At 47.4% G+C, this 20,581-nt stretch overlaps 1 protein-coding gene across 5 annotated transcripts in view; it reads right to left on the bottom strand.

The window, feature by feature from the left end:
- Positions 1 to 20,581, bottom strand: part of prdm16 (PR domain containing 16) — a 219,842-nt gene that overhangs the window by 148,316 nt on the left and 50,945 nt on the right. For all 5 annotated transcript variants that reach the window (XM_029246835.1, XM_029246832.1, XM_029246831.1 and 2 more), the window contains exon 2: positions 1,356 to 1,705. In XM_029246835.1, the coding sequence (XP_029102668.1) occupies positions 1,356 to 1,705 (350 nt within the window). The remainder of the gene's footprint in view (positions 1 to 1,355; positions 1,706 to 20,581) is intronic.

Consider the following 20,581-nt stretch of genomic DNA (forward strand, 5'->3'; position numbering starts at 1 on the left):
GTAGCCATGGCCAGAGGTCCCCAGGGAGCCTGCCGATGGCTATCGACGACTCGCTGTTATGCCTGTCGGCGGTGGGAGCGCGGGGCCCGGAGGCGCACCGACAAGAGCGTACGGGAAGGTTCTGGAGAGGAACAGGGTCACTTCTAGCAGGGCAACATCGATGACCCCATGCAGGACAAAAAACACAAAGCCGGAACATAATGAACCCTTCTTACATCCATCGCAGACAAAGGTGAACTGCGATGGAGGAAAAACTCCGCAGTACCAGGTTTTGGCTAAAATACGAAATGCGGAAGAGTCTCGCGCTAACGACGCCAGCTCATGAGTCCTGTGGGGCGTTGGCTCCCCAGGACTCGATTACGGTTGCACAGGCCTATACCACACCACGAAGCAATCTGCCCCACGTCAAGCGGGGCTGCTGATTCTCCTGTGTGGGAAGGTTCAGGTACCCGCCTTCTTGACCCACCGTGGGGTTTTAACGCCGCCTGCATGCAAAGACAAGGATTCGACTCGCGTTGGAAAACTGCACAGGCTCTCTCCTCATCCAAGACGACTGTTTGAAATATATAAAAATATATGCGCTCCTTTTCCTCAGTGTGATTAACTGGGGTCTTCGCTCAAATGTGTAATTATGTATGAGTATGTAATGCAATATAGAGGCGGTCGGCACGGAACCTGCAGGCAGGACTGCGGGAATCGGCCCCGGCCGCTCCTCTGATCGGCCATGTGCCGCGGGGAGAAAATCAGGAGTGGCTTAATGAGCTTACTGAAGCAACTTCAATATCCTCCCACGTCATGTTGAAATGAAAATGAATAGTTCAATACAGACCCGGGGAAAGGGCATGCTTCTTCCATTCGCCGTATCGTGTGGCGTGACCAAACGGCAGCGTTCGGAGGGAGAAGCTGATATCTTCAGCAATCAGGAAACACCGTGAGGATTTATTTAAAAAAAAAAAAAAAACTGGCAAACGCTGACATTGAGAAAACTGCTTCAAAGACGGGACCCAAACATTTTATGAGATGCAAATGGACTAGCATCGCTCTACGTGTATCTCTTCGAAAAATCGAACGCAAACAACTCCGAGCCTCACTTACCTCCTCCAAGCAAACGTATTTATTTATTTATTTATTTATTTATTTTGCAGTTATTATCTGGTCCAACCAAGGCAGAACTTGAAAGAAATTACTTTAAACGAGCACCGATTCGATACGGTGTGGGAACGCTTCCAGGTTTTTTATGACCTGATGCTCTCAGAAAGAAATTGGACAGATGCGCGTCAACAAATGCATACACCCCTTTTTTCCTCGCGTCATGTCCGTGACAATTCCTGTGACCTACGCGGCGACGGACGTACCTCCCATCCGAACGTGGCGTCTTTGACCGTGACGTTCTGCATTCCGCTGTAGGGGCCGAAGCGCTCTCCGAGACAGATCTTGGCCTTGGCCCATATCCCGAGCCCTGCCCCAGGCACAGAGGACTCGCGGAGCTCCAGATCGCTGGGGATGGGAATGTCATCAGGAATGTAGACGGGCACCTCGTAGGGGGAGCCCTCCTTGGGCGTGAGGTCCTCATCGTTGGGCAGGGGCGACAGAGGGCCCACCGGGATGGGGGACATAATGCTGTCCTCCGTCTCCTCCTCTGCACTCTCCCCAGCGGGAAGGTTGAGCTCCTTCTCATACATGTTATCCACCGCCTCACTGTCATCTGAAAACCAGGCAGACGGGAAGGAGCTCAGTCACCAGTCATTTCCCACCTCTCCACCACGACATCAACAAGGCCATCAGCACACTTTGAATGCACTTATTCACCCAATATTTGTTCTAGCATCACAATGCCTGATCATTTAATCACCGGGTGACATATGCTTTTATTTTACAAGATACATTTTTAGATGGCATTATATTTAAATAAGCCTAAATCGGTCTGAAAATTCCCCTAAAATTAGGAAGTGGTCCTTTGGTGTCATTCAGTATTCAGTTGCTTCATAGAAATTTTTTAATTCATCCGCAGCTGGATATTTTTTACGTAAACTGCACAAAGCAACTGCCCTTGTGTAGAGTACAATAGCAGAGTCCCTTCCGGACTTTCAGCCAAAAAGCTTTTAAACCAGTGCTGAGTTACAAAAGTGGTTTTCCTTTAAATTTTGCCCTCAGCTGTCTCTTAAATTTAAGGTGTGTGGCAAAAAAGCACCTTTAATAATTTCCTTAACTAATTTCCAAAAAACTCATCATTCGAGCTTTACTATCATCCTAAAGTGAACCGTTTCGCTGTTGAAACCCACGAACAGTTGCGGCAAACATCTTGAAGGGAATCACCGAGTAAAGAAAAAATAACGGACACCAATAACTTCCCTAACGTGATCTAAGTCCGAGTATTTTTAGAAGGAAATAAGAAAATATTTCGAGAAAAATCTTAGGATAGATTTAAAGATGAACAACAGAGCAAAGTAATTGCCTTTCCCAGAGAACAGTTAGGGGTTCTGTACTGGGTTAAAGAAACGCTCATTGAGCATCGTGCAGAACGGCATCAGCAGATGCTTCTTGAAAAAAAAACATAACGTACTGCAGGTGGAAATGTGTGAAATTACAAAAATCCAGTGATGACTGCAAATAAGGCTGATTCAAAAGTATATAATATTTTCTTAGAAAAAAGACCTGGAGGTAGAATCTTAAAAAAAATTTGCATAATAACTTGACACATGAACTTGGAGGTGGTTTTTCATTGAAAATAAAGTTTGCATCTTAGCATTAAGTATATACTGTACCTAACTTAAAATAATGTTTTCTACAACATGCTTTCACTGTATCTGTTGCAGTATTGGGTGCATTTCATGACATTTTTCTTTTTTGACCATTTTGCTACAGTTGCTATTTTAAGTTTTATTAGTTAAAGTTATGTTTGAATGTTTAGTTACACTAAAGTTATGTTACTGTATGTAACACACTTTAAGTGTAATACACACACACACACACACACACACACACACACACACATTTTCTGAACCGCTTGTCCCATACGGGGTCGCAGGGAACTGGAGCCTAACCCGGCAACTCAGGGCGTAAGGCTGGAGGGGGAGGAGACACACCCAGGACGGGACGCCAGCCCGTCGCAAGGCACCGCAAGCGGGACTCGAATCCCAGACCCCCCTGAGAGCAGGACCCGGTTCAACCCACTGCGCCACCACACGCCCCTAAGTGTAATATAAAGTCATATTTCCTTTAAAAAAAAATGAGGCAAAATCGACAGGATAACATCTCCACCTTGCGCCTCTTTCATTTTTAAATTTTACTTCCGTTTTAATTTTTTAATTTAAAATCTATTTTTTCTATTATACTTCCGGAGGTTAACCAGCACTGTGAGTGAGTTAGCTTTGATTTTATACAGCTAACAGAATTAACAGAATTTCTTAAATTTAACATGAACTGTCTATAATGGGAATTAATCAGATTAACAGAGAGAATTAAAAAATGCTAACTCCACTAATTATTGTAGGAGGCGATAGAAGTCACCTCCATAGCAACAACAAAACTTTGACTTGAAACCTTGATGGTGAGGTATAAACCTTGTATCCTCAAGATTGCCCTTAGCTAAGATATGTAACAGTGATGGAGCCTGCTTTGTTTCCTGAACTAAGTGATCTTCCCTTTGAATGACAATGTTAAATGTAATATTTACGAAGTTTTGTGCCACTGGGAACAACCTCTACATTAGCAATACCCATTACATTCTATCCTAAAGGGAGCTGAAAGTCCTTGCAATTCACCAAAATCCTTGTAATTCACCAAATCAAAACATCTTTATTTTTCTCTGTGAGGAAAAAATAAAGATGTTTTGATTTGGTGAATTACACAACATAACAAGCGAAACAGACAGGTGTCCCGGACTTTTAGGCCGTTGTGCTCTCCTCGAGCCAAGGGTCTCCAAGATCCCTATTAGAGCCGCGATTCACAGAAGAACGAAAACTGTTATTGGGGATAGAAAACTTGAACCCTCTTGAAATGTTTGACTTATTGTTACTTCTGAGATCCAAAATGTCTCAACTTGTGATAATGACGGACCATTTGTACCGCTTCGCCAGGACTGCCAACATTTTCTGTTGTATCACCTTACGGATAATCGCCCGGGTGTCCAGAGGTATTGCCTTTCCTCCCTGTGTTTTCTATTAGTTGCTGATGCTTATTGCCATTTGCCAGTCTGTGGTTGACAATGATTTTCAGAAACTGCTGTAAGCTCTTGACAATGGCGGTGGGAAGGCTTTAACGTCAAAACCGCAACGATTTGCAGTCTGCAAATTCAATTCGAACATCAAAACTCCAACATCTCGGAAAGCTCGGAACGCGAACGCAAATTGGTGGGAAAATCGTCGCTCATGCGAGCTTGCGTATAAGCTTCCGCAACACGTGTCGGATCCGGGAGCGTTACTTATGTGGGATTCCGACGGCTACGTGTTCCCGAAATCGACGAAATCAAGGCAATCTTCCCCGTTCAATTAGCCGCCGATCAGCTTGCCACTTAGCGAACGTAAAACGATCGCCGGACATCTCCCGGAATGCTTCCAGAAATAAGCGCAATAGAAACGTGGCTGCCTGTTTACGCTATAAATTGAAAACAGCAATTACAGTAGCGGCCGTACTGGCTGCGCGAGCCTTGCGCCAGGAGAGGGACAGCAGTAAATCTCCCTCGAAAGGGGAACGAAACATGCGTAACCACAAACAGCACCTTTCTGGCAGGCCCTTGAGCAATAACACATGCAGAAGCCCTCATTCCGAGGCGAAGCCGCACAAAACAGCTATTTTCGCGTTGCCGGGACGACGGCGGTGTCAGTACATCGACGTTTTCGGCGTAATTTGTAGACGCACCGCTGCAGTTTGCTATCCAAACACAGGACCGGCAATCAGAGTTAACTAGGCCGCAATTACGCCAGGAGTGTTTCCAATCACCCCGCCGCAGCAACCCCCCGCCCCCCGGTCCACCGACAGCCCCCGCGCCCCACCTCATCCCACCCCCTCCAGCCAGTCCTGACAACCACATAAGTTTTATGAGTCAAAAATGTTTTCCTCCCAAATGAAGGCTATTTACTTGGAAGCAAACCAAAAACAAAAGCGCCCGCTCACTGCCCATGGTGACGTTCCCAGCATCGTCAGCACCGCATCACCATCAGACGGGAGAGTTCCCTCCGTTACTGAGGTCACCCCTCTGGAGCGTTTCACACGAACATACCAGGGGCTTAATGCGTCAAAAAAAAAAAACTAAAGCTACTTTTCAATACATAACAAATTTATATCGCTTGGAAATGAACCTATTTTCTAATTCCATCCCTGCCACACTGGAATTCACACTAACCTGTAGGAAAGTTCTAATATAAAAATGCACGCTGCACGTTTCTCCCTAAACCCAGTGCCTGCACCCCTTTGCATAAACTCATCAGGTATGCGTGCCGTTTTGCTCTTGATTTAGCTCATTAACGGACCGAATTAGCAAATGAAGTAATTCCAAATATAAATGCAAATATTAACAACATGTGGCAGATCCTCCTGGGCTGGCGAAGGCGAACGGTCCTGGGAGATCCGGGAAACGTATCACGTTAAACCGGAGCAATAAAATAAGGACTTTTACAAGTTCTATAACAGATTTTGCGTCATCCTGTGATTTTGGGGGGAAAGGAACCGTTTTACCCACTCTTTAATGATGGCTTTTTTCACAGGAGCTTAAACTTGCCAAGCAATTAACTGCAGAACATGTGGGCTTGCAGTAGCATCCCCTTTTCACAGATCAATTAAAGTTTTATAACCACTGCCTATCTGCTGTGGTTTTCAGGAATCAAAAGTGATTTTGACCCTTTAAAATAATTTTTTCCCTCTGATTTTTTTTTCCCCCTTTTCTGGCATCTAAGCCATTGGCTGTGATTCCAGCAACCAAAGACAGGGTTTGGAAAATCTATTAAACATTGTTAGACTTTAAGGGCCCCGAAGCAGAACACGCAGAACACACGGATCAGCGCGGCGAACTGCAGAGCGAGAAAAAAAGGTTTATGACTCCAGCCTTAATGAACAGAGAAAAACAGATCTGTGAGAAACCTCCAAAGTAGCATGTTTTAGTGCTGCTTGTGATGGAGAAGTAACGCACCGCCCCGTCGCTATTTGGAAAAAATTTTAAAAAAAAAAAAAAAAAAAAAAGAAATGTACAGTGAAAGATCTTACAGACGTAGCTGGAGACCAAACCTCAGTCTTGCACTGAGATGGTCTTGCTGGGAGCTTGGCTTCAAAATGTTTAAGGCAAAAAAAAAAAAAAAGGAGCCAAACTCAGGAAAATAATTAAGAGGCCAGCGAAGGGAGGGTAAAATATGACATTGTGAAACAGAGACGCTGTTTTGACTTGGGGGGAGTGCGGTGTCTCCAGACGAGAGCGATGTTAGCGTTGTCTCCCAGGAGGTTCCCAAACTGACAGATAGTGACTTCCTTTCCAGGAAGATGTTTTTTTTTCCTTCGCAGGGAACTATTTATCCTGATTACATCAGGGGTCAATCATTAATTCGCACCTTGGGGGTCGGGCCTCCTCCTTGTCGGGCCCACAAAGAGCCGCTTGTTCGCCCTGTTATTCCACTGGAAACTACCGTGCAGGCGGCCCGCGTCGCCGCTCCCCGTCACGTTTATTTGATCGATTGTAAATGCGCTGTCGAAACGGGCCCCGTGTCCCCGCAGGCCGGGCAGAGGGGCGTGTTCGCACGAGACACCTTACCGCCTTCCCTTTCCTCTCCTCCCTTCAGCCCTCCTCTCTCCGCCCATCATCCACTGAAACGCGCACTGAACTCCACCAAAACGATCCAAATGCCACTATATTTTCAAAACAAATCTAAGCATCATGTAAAGCTTACACATCCCACGGTGAGAGCACCCCGCATAGGGATAGGCTCCATACCACCGCGACTCTGCTTAGGACAAGAGGTTGCTGAGAGCGAGGAGGTGTAAAGTTTACGATTCCTTTGTGATGCAAGCATTTATACATTTGGACGTGACATGTACGTAACATTCGTTCATCTTGCTGACGATTTTCTCCAAAGTAACTTACAATATTCAGACACAAATTTTATATATTTAGCCAATGACACATTTATATTTATTCATTTAGCAGACGCTTTTCTCCAAAGCGACGTACATCTCACAGAAAATACAACGTGTTCGTTAGATTAGCAGAAACAGACATAGATGCAGATCTGTGATTCTTAAGTGCAGTTTGTTTCTTTCCACCATATGAACCAACATTCATCATATGAGTAGCTGCGTAAAACTTTATCAGAATATCGACGATTGCTGATCACCTTCCTAGTAATTTAAAAAAAAAAAAAAAAAAAATATATAAACACTTACGTTACATTACAAGACTATCTGTGTAAAGGTTTATCTGGACACGATCTTAAAGTTATAGTGCATGAACATTTACACCTTACATGAACTTAAGAGATGATGGGCAAAGTGAGTCTGGATGAGGTCAGTTTTAAGACCCTTTTTAAATGTGGACAGAGATTCAGCAGTTATGAGTGAGAGGGGGAGGTCGTTCCACCACAACGGAGCCAGATCCGAGAACCTTCACGTTTCACCTTGAGACCACCAAGCAGGCAGACATGGAAGAGTGTAGCAGTCTGGTTGGGGTGTAGCAGATGATCAAGCTGGCAACTTTACAGGAGCAGCTTAGGGTAATTATGTACCTTCCTCAAAGGTCCTACAGCAGTAGATCTGAAGCAGCAACCTTTGGCTCCAAAGGGAAAAGCTCTACCCCCTACACTATGGGTTTCTCTTGCACATTGAATATGGTACCTTCCAGGGTACAAAAGAAGCCCTGCAATTGTTGAGCTTCGGGCCACATCTTGTTCCTTGAGTGTTGCTTCCCAAATTACATATTCATCATATTTTTCCATTTATTTCAACCTCAGTGATGGAACCATATCACACACACGCACACACACACAGCGTCTGAACCGCTTGTCCCATACAGGGTCACGGGGAGTTAGAGCCTAACCTGGCAGTACAGGGCGTGGGGCTGGAGGGGGAGGGGACACACCCAGGATGGGACACAAGACCATCACAAGGCACCCCAAGAGGGACTTGAACCCCAGACCCACTGGAAAGCAGGACCTGGTCCAACCCACTGAGCCACTGCCCCACCGCCCCCCCCATTATCAAACACCTAAAAAAATTATTATTAGCCTTCATTTACAAACGTAGAGAGCTGGTAGCATCATGGTTAGCGCTGCTGCCCTTGGATTTAAAGGTCACAGGTTTGATCCCCACCTCTGGCTGTAGTCCCCTTGAGCAAGATACTTACCCTAAATTGCTCCAGTAGAAATTACCTGGCTGTATTGGAGAAAAGCATCTGCTAAATGAATAAATGTAAATAAACTTTGTCCAATGTAACATTATAAACGTTATAGTGATTTACACAGCAGGGTGTTTTTTTTACTGTATCAATTTAAGGTAAGGGCCTTGACCAAAGGAACTAGAGCGGGAGCAGGTTTTGAACCAACCCCTTCGAGACTGCAAGGCAACAGCTCTACCCAGGACACCAGGCGGTGCCCCGGACGCAGCCACAAGAAAGCACAGTAAAATCAAGTTTAGAAAGTATCTTTTGATCACTGACAATACATTGATCTCAATAACTGAGGATAAAAATCATATTTTTATGATCACATGGTTCAGCTGAATGGCAAAGGTCACGCCACTATGTTTACACTATTTAAAGCTGGTGTGTCACGTTAGGTAGCTGACCGAGCGCTCGAAACGGACGCCCCCTCGAAGCGACGCTTCGAAAGACCGAGAACCCCGCGGCACAGTGAACCACCAACGATTCCCCGGTGTCTCGCAGAGACCGCTCTTTCAGCACGCTTCCATAAAGTCCGACCAACTGTCAGCGCACGCCGCTGCAAACGGCAGTTATCTACCCTCTGTTTAAATTTGGGGGGGGGGGCAAAAAATGAAACAAATGTGTGCTTGGGAGGAGAAGAAAGAGAAAGTCTGCACGCTATTAAACGGCAAACCTCAGCGCGCGGTACTTACATCTCTCTTAAGTAAGGTGATATTTCCGTATAAGCGATGTCTGATAAAGGGCATGTATGATGGGGAAATGAGTTTTGCAAAAAATGCAAAACCCCCCAACCTGCCCAAATAAGGGGAAAACGTTGCCCTGGCGAGAGCCGAAGAGTGAAAGATATGAAAAATGAGCAGATGCTGGTGGACGAAGCTGAAAACACGGGACGGGGGAGTGGCGAGAGCGCTCTGACTGCTCCGAGGGCCGCGGCGCCCAAGGTGTTGCTCGCACCGGCGGCTACGCTTCAATAGGGTCCCGCTGATGGAATTACTGGCGTCATTAGAGCTTATCTACCGCTCTTTAATGAAGCCTTTGACCGTTTTCGTCTCAACGGCAACGCTAATGTGGAGCGTTTTTTACGCAGGGAAAAAAAACGGGATCGATGGCAGAGAGTGAAAGAGCGCGGATGGGGCGGAACGGAAGCCGCGCGCGCTTTTCCACGATGGCGCCTCGGTAGCGCTGACGTATGGGTGTGAGCAGGGGAGGAGGGAGGGGGGGGGGCCCGGCACAGTCCATTACAATACTTGGTACGGCGTCCAGAAACACACACAGTTTCCCCCAGTAAAAGCAGCGGGGAACGTTTCCAGGCAGCAGCACTGCCTCGCTGGGGCAAGCAGTGCCAAAAAGAAAACTGTGGGTTGTCCCTTGTGTGTGTGTGTGTGTGAGTGCCTGTAAAAAGAAAAGTCCTCTAACTCAGTGCTATTGTCCATGATGACCACGCTCGGGGATTGATGTATAGATGTTATAATGGGACACTGCAACGTAAGTCACGCTGACCACAAAACACACACACAGTCTGAAACCACTTGTCCCAAACAGGGTCACGGCAAACCAGAGCCAAACCCGACAACACAGGGTGCAAGGCTGGAGGCGACACACTCAGGACACGACACAAGTGTGTCACAGGGCCCCCAAGCAGGACTTGAACCCCAGATCCACAAGACAGCAGGACCCAGCCAAACCTGCTGCTCCACCGAGCCCCCCAGCCCCAAAGCACTGAGTAAATTAAAAGAAATAAATAATGAATGCAGTTCCCCCATAGTGTGTGAGTGACGGAGAGAGTGTGTTCCACTGATGTATGGATGAGTGACCCAGTGTAAGTAGTGTATCTAGCAGTGTAAGTCTTCCGGGTGCTCTGGTTTCCTCCCACACTCCAAAGACATGCTGTTCAGGTTCACCCACAGTGTGTGAGTGACGGAGAGTGTGTGTTCCACTGATGTATGGATGAGTGACCCAGTGTAAGTAGTGTATCTAGCAGTGTAAGTCACCGCGGTGAATAAAGTGTGTGGGCTGATGACACTACACAGAGTTCGTTGGAGAAAAGCATCTGCTAAATAAACAAATGTAATATAAATGTAATGCGTCCTTGGCCGCAGAGCTCGTCTGAACCCGACTGACCCGGCACTGCTTCAGCTGTCCCGACATCAGCAAGCAATTTTACAGCGGAAATAAAATAACATGAACGTTCATTAAATTACTCCTACTGAGTCATTTAGCTGATGCTTTTCTCCAGAGAGACTTACCATGTTTGTACACTGAGCCACTTACGGTGATTCACCCATTTATGCAACTGGATAATATTTACAGTATCAGTTCAGGGTAAAGTACCTTGTTCAAGGGCACTAGAGCTGTATATAAACTTGTCCCTTTCAAACGCAAGGCGACACGCTGTCTTGTCTCCTCGAGGAAACAACTGTCCACATTAAATAAATGTAAACAGTCAGGTATCGGGTGGGTTCAAAAAATTTGATCAATGGCACTCGGTGGAATTATGCACAAGTATTAGGGGAGGTATTAAAGCTTCCTCCCCCCAGACACACTTTTGAAAAAAAAAGAACAAATTTGCAGTCTCTTATTTAAAAAGAACAGAATGGGTTTCATGTAATGAGTGGGATTTCTTACACGGAGAGCTGTGCCAGAGCTGTTAAGTAACCCCGCTCCCATCGGTATCGCTGCAGGCCCCCCAGCGCTGAGAGGCAGTCTCTACGCAGCTGTGGCTGCCACTGTCAGTGGGGTGAGTCACGTGATTGGGACCGAGCGCCCCCCCCCCAGAGCCAACCCCCCACCCAGCCCGCCTGCGCAGACATTTATTTACACAGCAGATTAATAGCGCTGGGGAAAAGACATTTTCGCAAACATGATAAATATTAATAATAATCAATAGCAACTTACATTTGCTAAATTGAGTTACAAACATCACCCAAGGGGCGGGGAGTGTGATGGGGTGGGGAGTGTGATGGGATGGGGATGGGGATGGGGATGTGAACCCCCCCCAACACCCCCCAGCTCTCAGCAGCACAAATAAACACAGACAGAGCGGAGAAGAACACGCTGAACTAATACCCACCGGCCGGCTCTGGGTTGCATTATGACAGAACAAGGCGTGCTGCGGCTCTGAGCGAGGACGCCACGTGTTTGAGCGTCTGCCATCACCGTTTCATGACGTTATTGCTGCAGCGCGCTGGAATAAACATGCATGTAAATCTATCCTTCGTCTCGTTACTTTTCCGGCGACTGACGATGTCTCGCAGAATTTTTTGAAGCAAACCAGTGACACATGTCACATGTGTACAGCAGCAGGACCGAACAGAACAAATTCTACATGTTCGCACACGGTAGCCGTTTTTATACCTACAGCAGGATTTAACCAGTTATTATTTGGAAATATCATTATTTATTCATTTATCTGACACCTTAGTTCAATTTGACTCACAGAGTTAGGTTTGTAGGTGATTTCGTGATTGACCCATTTATACAGCATGGTAATATTTACCGCATCAACCCAATTTCGGAACTTTGATCAAGGATACTACAGCAGGTGGTGAGATTCAAACGCAGGTCCTTCGACTGCAAGGTAACGCCACTGGCCACCTCGGCACCTGCTGCCCTTAGGAACCAGTATCTATTTGTTTCTTTGCTAATAGTGTCCACTTGTTGGACTTGTGATGAGCTAACCAGGCGCTCCGATGTTTGGTCGATGCTGCAACTCGCTCTGTAGCTGCCCTCGCCTAACCTGCCGAAGTGAAACAGGACGCTCTCCTATTCTTCACCACAACCTTGCTGCCTTGCAAGAAAAAAAAAAAAACGTGGTAGCCAGTGCCACATGTTGGCTTTCCGTCTTTCTCCTCCACATTTATAATTCCGCAGCTTCGGCAGGAGCATTTCCATTTATCCCCGGCCTTTTACATCTGCCCCAGACACGGCCGCCCCCTTCTCGGCCTCCGCTCGTCGAGGGGCTTCCACTGGAAACTTGACCTCTCTCCTGGTATTTCTGCATGCAAACGGGTTCACGCGCGCGCGCACACACACACACGTCTGCACACGCACACAAAGAACATTATGACGCAAGAAATCTTTTACGAAATAAATCTTACGTTTATAAGACATAGAATCAAAAAGGAGAAATGATGAGCGCAGCCCCCAGGAGTGTCTCGGAGAGGGTTACGCCGACGTGTCTTAGTGGCCCACGAGAGAGCCTTGTTACAGAGTGTGTAATATAATGCACACCGTGAGCAGAGAAGCGGCACAAGCTAGAAGTCCTCAGCGGTACCTCTGGCTTGTCCTTATGCCCATTCACTATATGGCTTCATTTAGCAACCCACTGGGAATTAAGGGAGAGGAGGGCAAAAAAAATGCATTAATTTTTATTAACAGAAAGAGCTCATGGTTCCCCACAACAATATCTGACTGGTGGAAATGATTTTCACCTCTGCCATGGGGTGCACTCTCCTCACATACATCACCCGATTACTCCCAGACTGGCCCCGGTCTCAGTCATTAGCCAGTGAATTAACGGCAATCCACGGTGCCATTAATCACACTGACAAAAGTGTTAGCACTGTTAGCGCTGCCGGTGACCCGCCGGAGCACCGGGGACGGCCAGGGAGAACGAGAGGCTCGGGACGAGAGAGTGGAGGCGGAGGAAGAGCAAAGACAGAGGTAGAATAAAAGAGATGGGGTGGTGGAGGGAAAGCGACTGCGGAGGTAGAAGAAGAGAGAAGGCTGCAGTTATGGAACTGAGAAGGTTAAAGTAGACTATGATGCACCTATAATGTACACTAGTAATGTTGGAGGTAGAGAAAAATAGGGTGCAGGTAGACAAAGAAAGAAGACTGAAGTAGAAGAGATAGAGGTAGAGGTAGGGAGAGGGTGGAGGCAAAGTAAGCAAGAATGTTGTAGTTCAGGAAGAGAGAAGTTTGGGGTACAGAATGAAGGATACTGGCGGTAGAGGAAGCAGTTGTGAAGGCAGAAGTAGACAGAAGCCTAAGGTAGAAGAAGCATGAGAGTGGAGGGAGAAGAAGGGAGAAGGTTGCAGTTATGGAAGAAAGAAGGTTGAAGTAGACTATGATGCACCTATAATATACACAAGAGATGTTGGAGATAGAGAAAGAGGGGGTGGAGGTAGATAAAGAAGGTTGAAGTAGAGGAGGAGAGATGAAGACAGAAAGAGGTTGGAGGCAAAGTAAGTAAGAATGTTGTAGTTCAGGAAGAGAGAGGGTTGGGGTACGTTGTGAAGGATGCTGGTGGCAGAGGAAGCAACTGTGAAGGTGGAAGTAGATAGAAGCCTGAGGAAGAGTGAGAGGGGGGGAAGAAGAAGAGCGAAGGCTGCAGTAGAGGAAGGGTGAAGGTGGCGAGAGGAAGAGATAACAGAGGGACAGGAAATGAGAAGCTTGAGGTCGAAGTAGAGAGATGGTGGAGGTAAAGGAAGAGCGATTGAGGAAGAAGAAGATTGAAGACAGAGGTAGGGGAAGCATTAGATGAAGAGCCATGGTGGGGCACAGGAGGGCAGAGGGTGGAGGCAGTAGGAGACAGAAGGTGGAAGGAGAGGTGAAGAGAGGGAATACTCGGAGAAAGAAACTGATGGGTAGAAAGATACTGAAAGAGATGGAGAAATCAAGTATGGAGAGTGCAGGCGTGACCTTCACCCAAGTGCAGATCAGCAGAAATACGGCAAGAAATGAACCCACTTGAAGTCATTGAACAGAGCAGACACAACGCAACCCTGTTCTATTATATATGCTACTATAACCAGAGGCAGCAGGTGGCGCAGTTGTTAGAGTCATTGCCTCGCAGTCAAAAAGGAGCCGCATCTGTATCCCAACTCCCATGTAGGACCTTCGACATGGGACTTACGCTAAAAGATGAGAGTAAAAATTGCCCTGCTGCATACATGGACAAAACCACGTAAGTCACTCGGTGAACGAAACCACCACCCTAAGTCACTCTGGAGGGAAGTGTCAGGTGAAAAAATAAATCACTGTAGAGGAATACAAATCCAAAACAAAATTGTTCAGGCTGTTCTCTGTAAAAGTGCTTCTCAGCAAAGTGCGGGAAAGACACCTTGTGTGTTTGTCCCAGCAGCGCGAGGAGACGCACATCACACGGCCGGACTTCTATCAAAATGCAAATCAGGCTTGCGTCAAAGTGGGCAAAGCGTGCCGTGAATCATTAGGAAGCAAAAACTCGGGACAAATGGAAACGGCGGCTAAAGTTGGAAGTCTCTCAATGATGCCGACGAGAATCGATGGAGGAATGCGGTAAGCGGCCGGAAGGAGCGGCTCCTGGCCTGGCCGAAGGCATCGTCGCGGGACAACGGTAAGGCGACACCCCCCCGTGCACCTCGTACGTGTGGATGCGAACGAGCCGGTCAAGCGAATTAGCCAAGGGGCACCGGTGAAGCCGTAGGGGTCGCTCAATAAGGCAGCCGCTTAGCCGGGCGCCGTAATCGCGCTGTTCCGGCCCATTGGCCGGCTGCCCGTGTCCGACTGGTTGGGCGGGAGTGAGGGACAGTGCTGAGACTCAAGCTGAGAGGAGTGGGAGGCCCTCCCACACGCCAACTTCAGCACCCATGACGACTGCGGCAGCCAGCGAGACCCACCGTCACCCAAAGCGCTTCGCGTGAATTTTTCCATTCGAGTCGATTCGATTCCATCTCTATAAAACTGAAAGGCACTGCTAGTAAGTCCCTGTGCACTTAAAGCACTTCTGTTAGTAGTGAGCAGCAGGTGGCGCAGTGGTTCGAGACCTCACCTTGCAATTTAAGCGCACTTACATTTATTCATATAGCTAACACTTCTTTCCAAAGCAGCTTACAATTATTTACCCAGCTGGGTCATTTTACTGGAGCAATTCACGGTAAACACCTTGCTCAAGAGTACTGCTGCTGGAGGTGGGAGTCGAAGCTGCAGCTGTTGGGTCCAAAGACAGCAGTTCTAACCACCACGCCACCAGCTGGCACTTGTCTGAAACCCACCTCCTACTGTCACACCCTTGATCAACATAAGCCCTTAATGTGCACTTGCGCAGTAATCTGACGCAATAGATGCTCCTTCACACACTGAACACACACAACATCAAAGCGACAGGTAACCATGTAGTAACAAAGTCTGACGACAAATGCAATAAATAAATGGTATCCAAACAGTCTGCTTACTTACAGATAACAGCAGCAAGACTAAACATAAACAGAGGTCACTAGGGGCACGCGGTGGCACGGTGGCCCAGTGAGTAGCAGTAACTGTATCACGGTGCCTCGGTGGTGTGATAGGACGTGGGTTCGATCCCTGCTCAGTCTGTGTGGAGTCTGCATGTTGTCCCCGTGTCTGCATGGGTTTCCTCCTGGTGCTCTGGTTTCCTCCCACACTCCAAAGACACGCTGTTCAAGTTCCCCCATAGTGCGTGAGTGACAGAGAGAATGTGTGTGTTGAGCTGATGTATGGATGAGTGACCCATTGTAAGTAGTTTATCTAGCAGTGTAAGTCACCACGGTAAATAAGGTGTGTGGGCTCATAACACTACATAGAGTTCATCGGAAGTCACATTGGAGAAAAGTGTCTGCTAAATAGATATATTAATTAACCACTTGCTATGTTTAATTTGGTTAAAGAATATTTACAGTTTAGTAGTTGAAGGTTCTTACCCTGAACTGATAGAGTAAAAATGACCCGGCTGTACAAGTGGGTAAGTATGACTAAGTCAGAATGTATCCGCAACAAGGTTTCAGCTTCATTTCGAAAATGGCCGCGGATGCTTTTCGACTAAACGTCGTTATCTGAACCTAACACACTCAGTTGCTTTTTGCAAAGGTGTCAGATAAATGATGGTTAATTATAACAGTGAATCAATACAAATACCGTACAGTTTACAGTGTTGTGCTGCCTTGTTTGATCAGCAGATTCTTCCCGACATTTAGCAGCGATTGCTCAACGGCGGTGGAAACAATACCGCTTATGACTAGCTTGTCCAACAGGTTTGGGTCCCAAAATAACCGACCGTTCATGGACCTGGGCGAGTCGACCGGGTTGAAAACCTGATCTATTCTGCGCACTCTGTTTGGTGGCACGGGAGTCGAGGCCGAACAGGCGTCACTCTGCCTCCTCGAGAATTACGTTCCGGTCCATTTCGCTCGAACGCGACTTAACTTTTCTTCACCTGCAGTGGAAACACTCCAGGTTGACCAAATTAATCAGATGTCGGATTAGGTTAGTTTAGGCTATAAAAAAAGTGAATTAATAACGTTCGCTTTACCGGCCTTCTAATCCACTTATGGTCAGGTTTACTTAGCTTGAGCCTGAGCGTTTCCGTGAGCGTCGAGCCAAAATGTGACACACGCAGATCCCTCCTTTACTGAACTCAGCACCTTTCTGAAGCTTCAGAAAGGCCCCGTAACACCCAACACCGCCAACGTAAATGCCAGGCCGTCACTAAAGGCCACGGCTTAGGCATCAGCTCAATGGGGCAGCAGGTGGCGCCGTGTTTAGAGCTCTTGCATCACTATCACAGGAACTGGGTTTGAATCCCCTTTTGAAGGACCCTTGACCAAGGCACTTGCTGTCAAGTGAGACAGCTGGTAACGTAATGGTTAGAGCTACTGCCTTTAGGCCCAAAGGTTGCAGGTTTGATGCCCCCCATCCAGTTCTAGTACCCTTGAGCAATGTGCTTATCCTAGAAATTGCTCCAGTAACATTACCCAGCAGAAGAAGGCATCAAACGGTACTTTGATTTATTATTGAAAAAGATGCACATGCACCAGGCGGGCCAAGATGCTTGGTAATAAGTAGTTTGTTCTGGCCGTTTCCCTAAAAGTTTGAGCACGAGGCCTTTTTATAGCAGAATTACAGCGAGCTGCCCGGGTGCAGAGCACGGTAAGGACAATGAGCAGGCTGTTCCTCTTTTCTGTGGTTAGCGCTTAAGTGCTCGAACCACACTTTGGTTTTGGGGACAATGGCTTTGTGGGGCGTCGGACGGATGTCGCAGGATGCGAGGCGCGTGGGAAGGCGAGCTCGGCCAGCGACGTCAACGCCGGGAAGATTAATAGGACGCAGGGGCAAGTTGTCAGTGACTTGGTCCACCGCGAGGTGACCAGAGAACAGCACAGTAGGGACGACGTAAAAAGGAAAAAAAAAAAAAAAGTTTGAGATGGATCCAAAGGATTTTTTTCCTCTTGAAAAAGAAGGAGAGCGCGGACGGGTCGGAGCAGGAAGTGGCCCTGTTGTACGAGGGGAAGGAAGGCGGGAAACAGATGGGGCCGGCCTGGGAATGGTAACAAGTGCACTGGGAACAATGCGGCAGGTCCCTTCCGCTTGCGATCCCGCGTACGACGGCACAACAATGGGGCCGGCTCGAAGAATTCTGGGAAACGTGGAACGGGCTGCTTCTCCGAGACGGACCCGCCGGCAAGGCGCGATCGCCTTTACGCGCAGTAAAACTCGCAGTGTCGAACCCTTAGTGTTGAACCTGCATTGTTTGAGTCCTCACTGAGGGATGGATGGGGTTAGCAGCAAATATTCCGCAGGCAAAAACCAAAGGATGGATCGAAGCCCACGGCTCAATCTGTTTAAGGAATTACAGACGTCATCCAAGGGTATAACAATGATTCAGGTTTTATTAGCAGTGAGGAGCAGAGTAATAGACAAGCACTGGTTGAAATATTGTGGTACTGGCTCCACTGCTATGGAATGATCTCCCTCTGTCCCTCAGAACTGCTGGATCCCTCTCACCATAAAAGAAAAATCTCAATATCAAAATCTATTCTGGACCCACTTCAGTGCTCATTTCCTATTTACCCCATAAACTTTGACTAAAATCAGTAAAAATTTGAAAAACAAGTCTCGCATCAATCGTATACAGCTATTCGTAATATGTAAGAATTTACAAATTGCAGATTTTTGTTTTTATTGCATTTTAGAAAATGTTCCAACTTTTCTGGAAATGGGGTTTGTATAAGACGCAATGCTTGCCAGCGAAAACAGTGATGTTGAACTAAGTGACCGTACTTCATGAATTGTGTGTCCACATCTGTATCTCTGTAGACGTTGGCAAAATGCACTGTTGTTTACTCTAGTATGTCGCTTTGGAGTAAAGCTTCTGCTAAATTAATTAAAGTGAAAGTAAATACTGGGGGGCACAATGGGCGTCCTCGAAATTTGGGGGAGCACATTCCTCATCCATGTTAGAGCCATTTATTTAAACTGCCCATTATACTTTAAAGGTAAGCCAAACGTCGGTGACGCCTAAATTATCAATAAGATCCAAGACAGTCATGTATCGGACAAGATAGTCAAAAATTTTCGTGTTAATTTAAATTTGCATTAATAAAAAATAATAAGAACAGTTGTGTTAATTTAAAAAAAAATAAAATAATGTCAGCTGCCTTGACTTCAGTTGCTGTGAGTTCTGCATGCATGGCAACAGAAACTGAATAAAGAGCGAATTAAGTAGCGATGCCGCACGTTGTGGACGATATCAGGTGGGCACTAACAGGTAGCTCAAGGGACACGGATGTTAATGAGGAGCTGTGCACCTTTACAGGTCCTCGCGCATCAAAGGCCGAGAGGGGGGCCCATTGCGGCGGTTGGGGAAGATGGGGTGAAAAGCAATTTTCCCGCTCAGCCACGTGAATTGCAGTGCATTCTGGATAACTGGGTGGTAATTAGGAGGTCGGCGGGTCGATTTGGGGACAAATGGGCCTCTTCAGTTGAGGTGGCCGCCTGCGTAATGTGAGCGGAGCCCCTTCCTCGGTCCGTGGCGTCTCTGACGCCACTCGCCCGGTGACACCCCTAACAACCCGCCCCACCCACCGCCTCTTGGGGGGGAAGGTGACAGCGGCGCTATCAGTCATGATCCGGGTGGTCCTGCTGCCGGGCTTCATCCAGGCCACCACATTATTTCCACTTCCATCCCTCCGGCCTACCCAGAATGCACTGGGAGGAGAGGTTACAGCGAAGGAAAGCGGTGGCGGTGGCGCTCCCAGAGCGGACTCGCGCCTGCATGCCACACGCAGCGAAAGATGATCCGACGCACACCTGCATGCTCGGCACGAGCCGCTCGCTGGAAAACCGAACTTCCAAATTACAGTGACCCATTTAAGAGGAGGAAAAATCCACATTCCCGAAAATTTGTCAGCGCACTGAAAGAATAATAAATTACAGCTGAGATGTCCTGATTTTTTTCTACCTTCACAGGGACCACGCGTGTTATTTTTTCCCGGCGATGATTAATTTGTCCTTATGAAATATGGAGTGAAATTACAACTCTTATACCTTGGATGATAGTGGTGTAATTAAAGTATAATGCCCTAAAGACAAATAAATAATCATAACGGAGGAATAGCGCGTTTCGAAGCACTGCTTCGCTTTTATAAATTACTCACCATTAGTCAGGGCTGTGTATTTCCTGCACTTCTACACAGCTCATGATAATGACAATATTTTCAGCCATTCGCTAAGCGCAGGCTTTTCTCCAAAGTGACCTGAATCACATGTAAATAATGTAAGTCGGTGTAAGGGATACATCGGGTCCCGCCGGGATTCGAGCCCACAACCTAATTTCTCAGAGGCACAACTCCGCCGCTGTGTGTGTATAAGGGTGTACTCTGTATTCAGAGGCCTTGTCCCCGCGTTGACAAGCTGCCATCCCGGCGGCCCAGCAGAGCCCTGGCAGAGGGTTGCCTTGTGCGAGGCGGCGGCCAGCGAAACACACACTCAGCAGGAGTCTGCCAACAAGGCGGCTTTCTATTCGTCAATAGGCCTGTTTGGCTTCCTGGTGCTTTGTGTTTGCGAAACAACTTTGATCTGAATACTGATGTCCATTGATAAGTCTAATTAAGTTGTTTTGTCTTGGCCAAAAGGGAACGCGGGGGGGGGCCTGAAATACGCCACGGGGAAAGAGACGAGACGAGCTCGGTCGCACCGGATGACGGAGTGCCGTCGGAACGTCCCGGATCGTGAACAAACATCGGCGCTGCCCTCTTCCACGCGCAGGGTGCGAGATCCCCCGACTCGTCCAAGACGGGGAGAGAGAGAGGTCGCTCGGCTAAACTTAGCAATCGCACCATCCGTAAACAATGTCCAGACGTTATCTTATAACAGGAAAATGGAGCGACGCATCCAAGATATGGTTCCCTTTGAAGTGAACGCACGGAACGAGCGGTCGAGAGCCGACGCCGGCGACGGGGGATTTCTCAACAACCGCAGGTGTTCTGCCCATAAAATCTCCCCG

The sequence above is a fragment of the Scleropages formosus genome, chromosome 2 (genome assembly GCF_900964775.1).
Source record: "Scleropages formosus chromosome 2, fSclFor1.1, whole genome shotgun sequence".
NCBI classification, from domain to species: Eukaryota; Metazoa; Chordata; class Actinopteri; order Osteoglossiformes; family Osteoglossidae; genus Scleropages; species Scleropages formosus.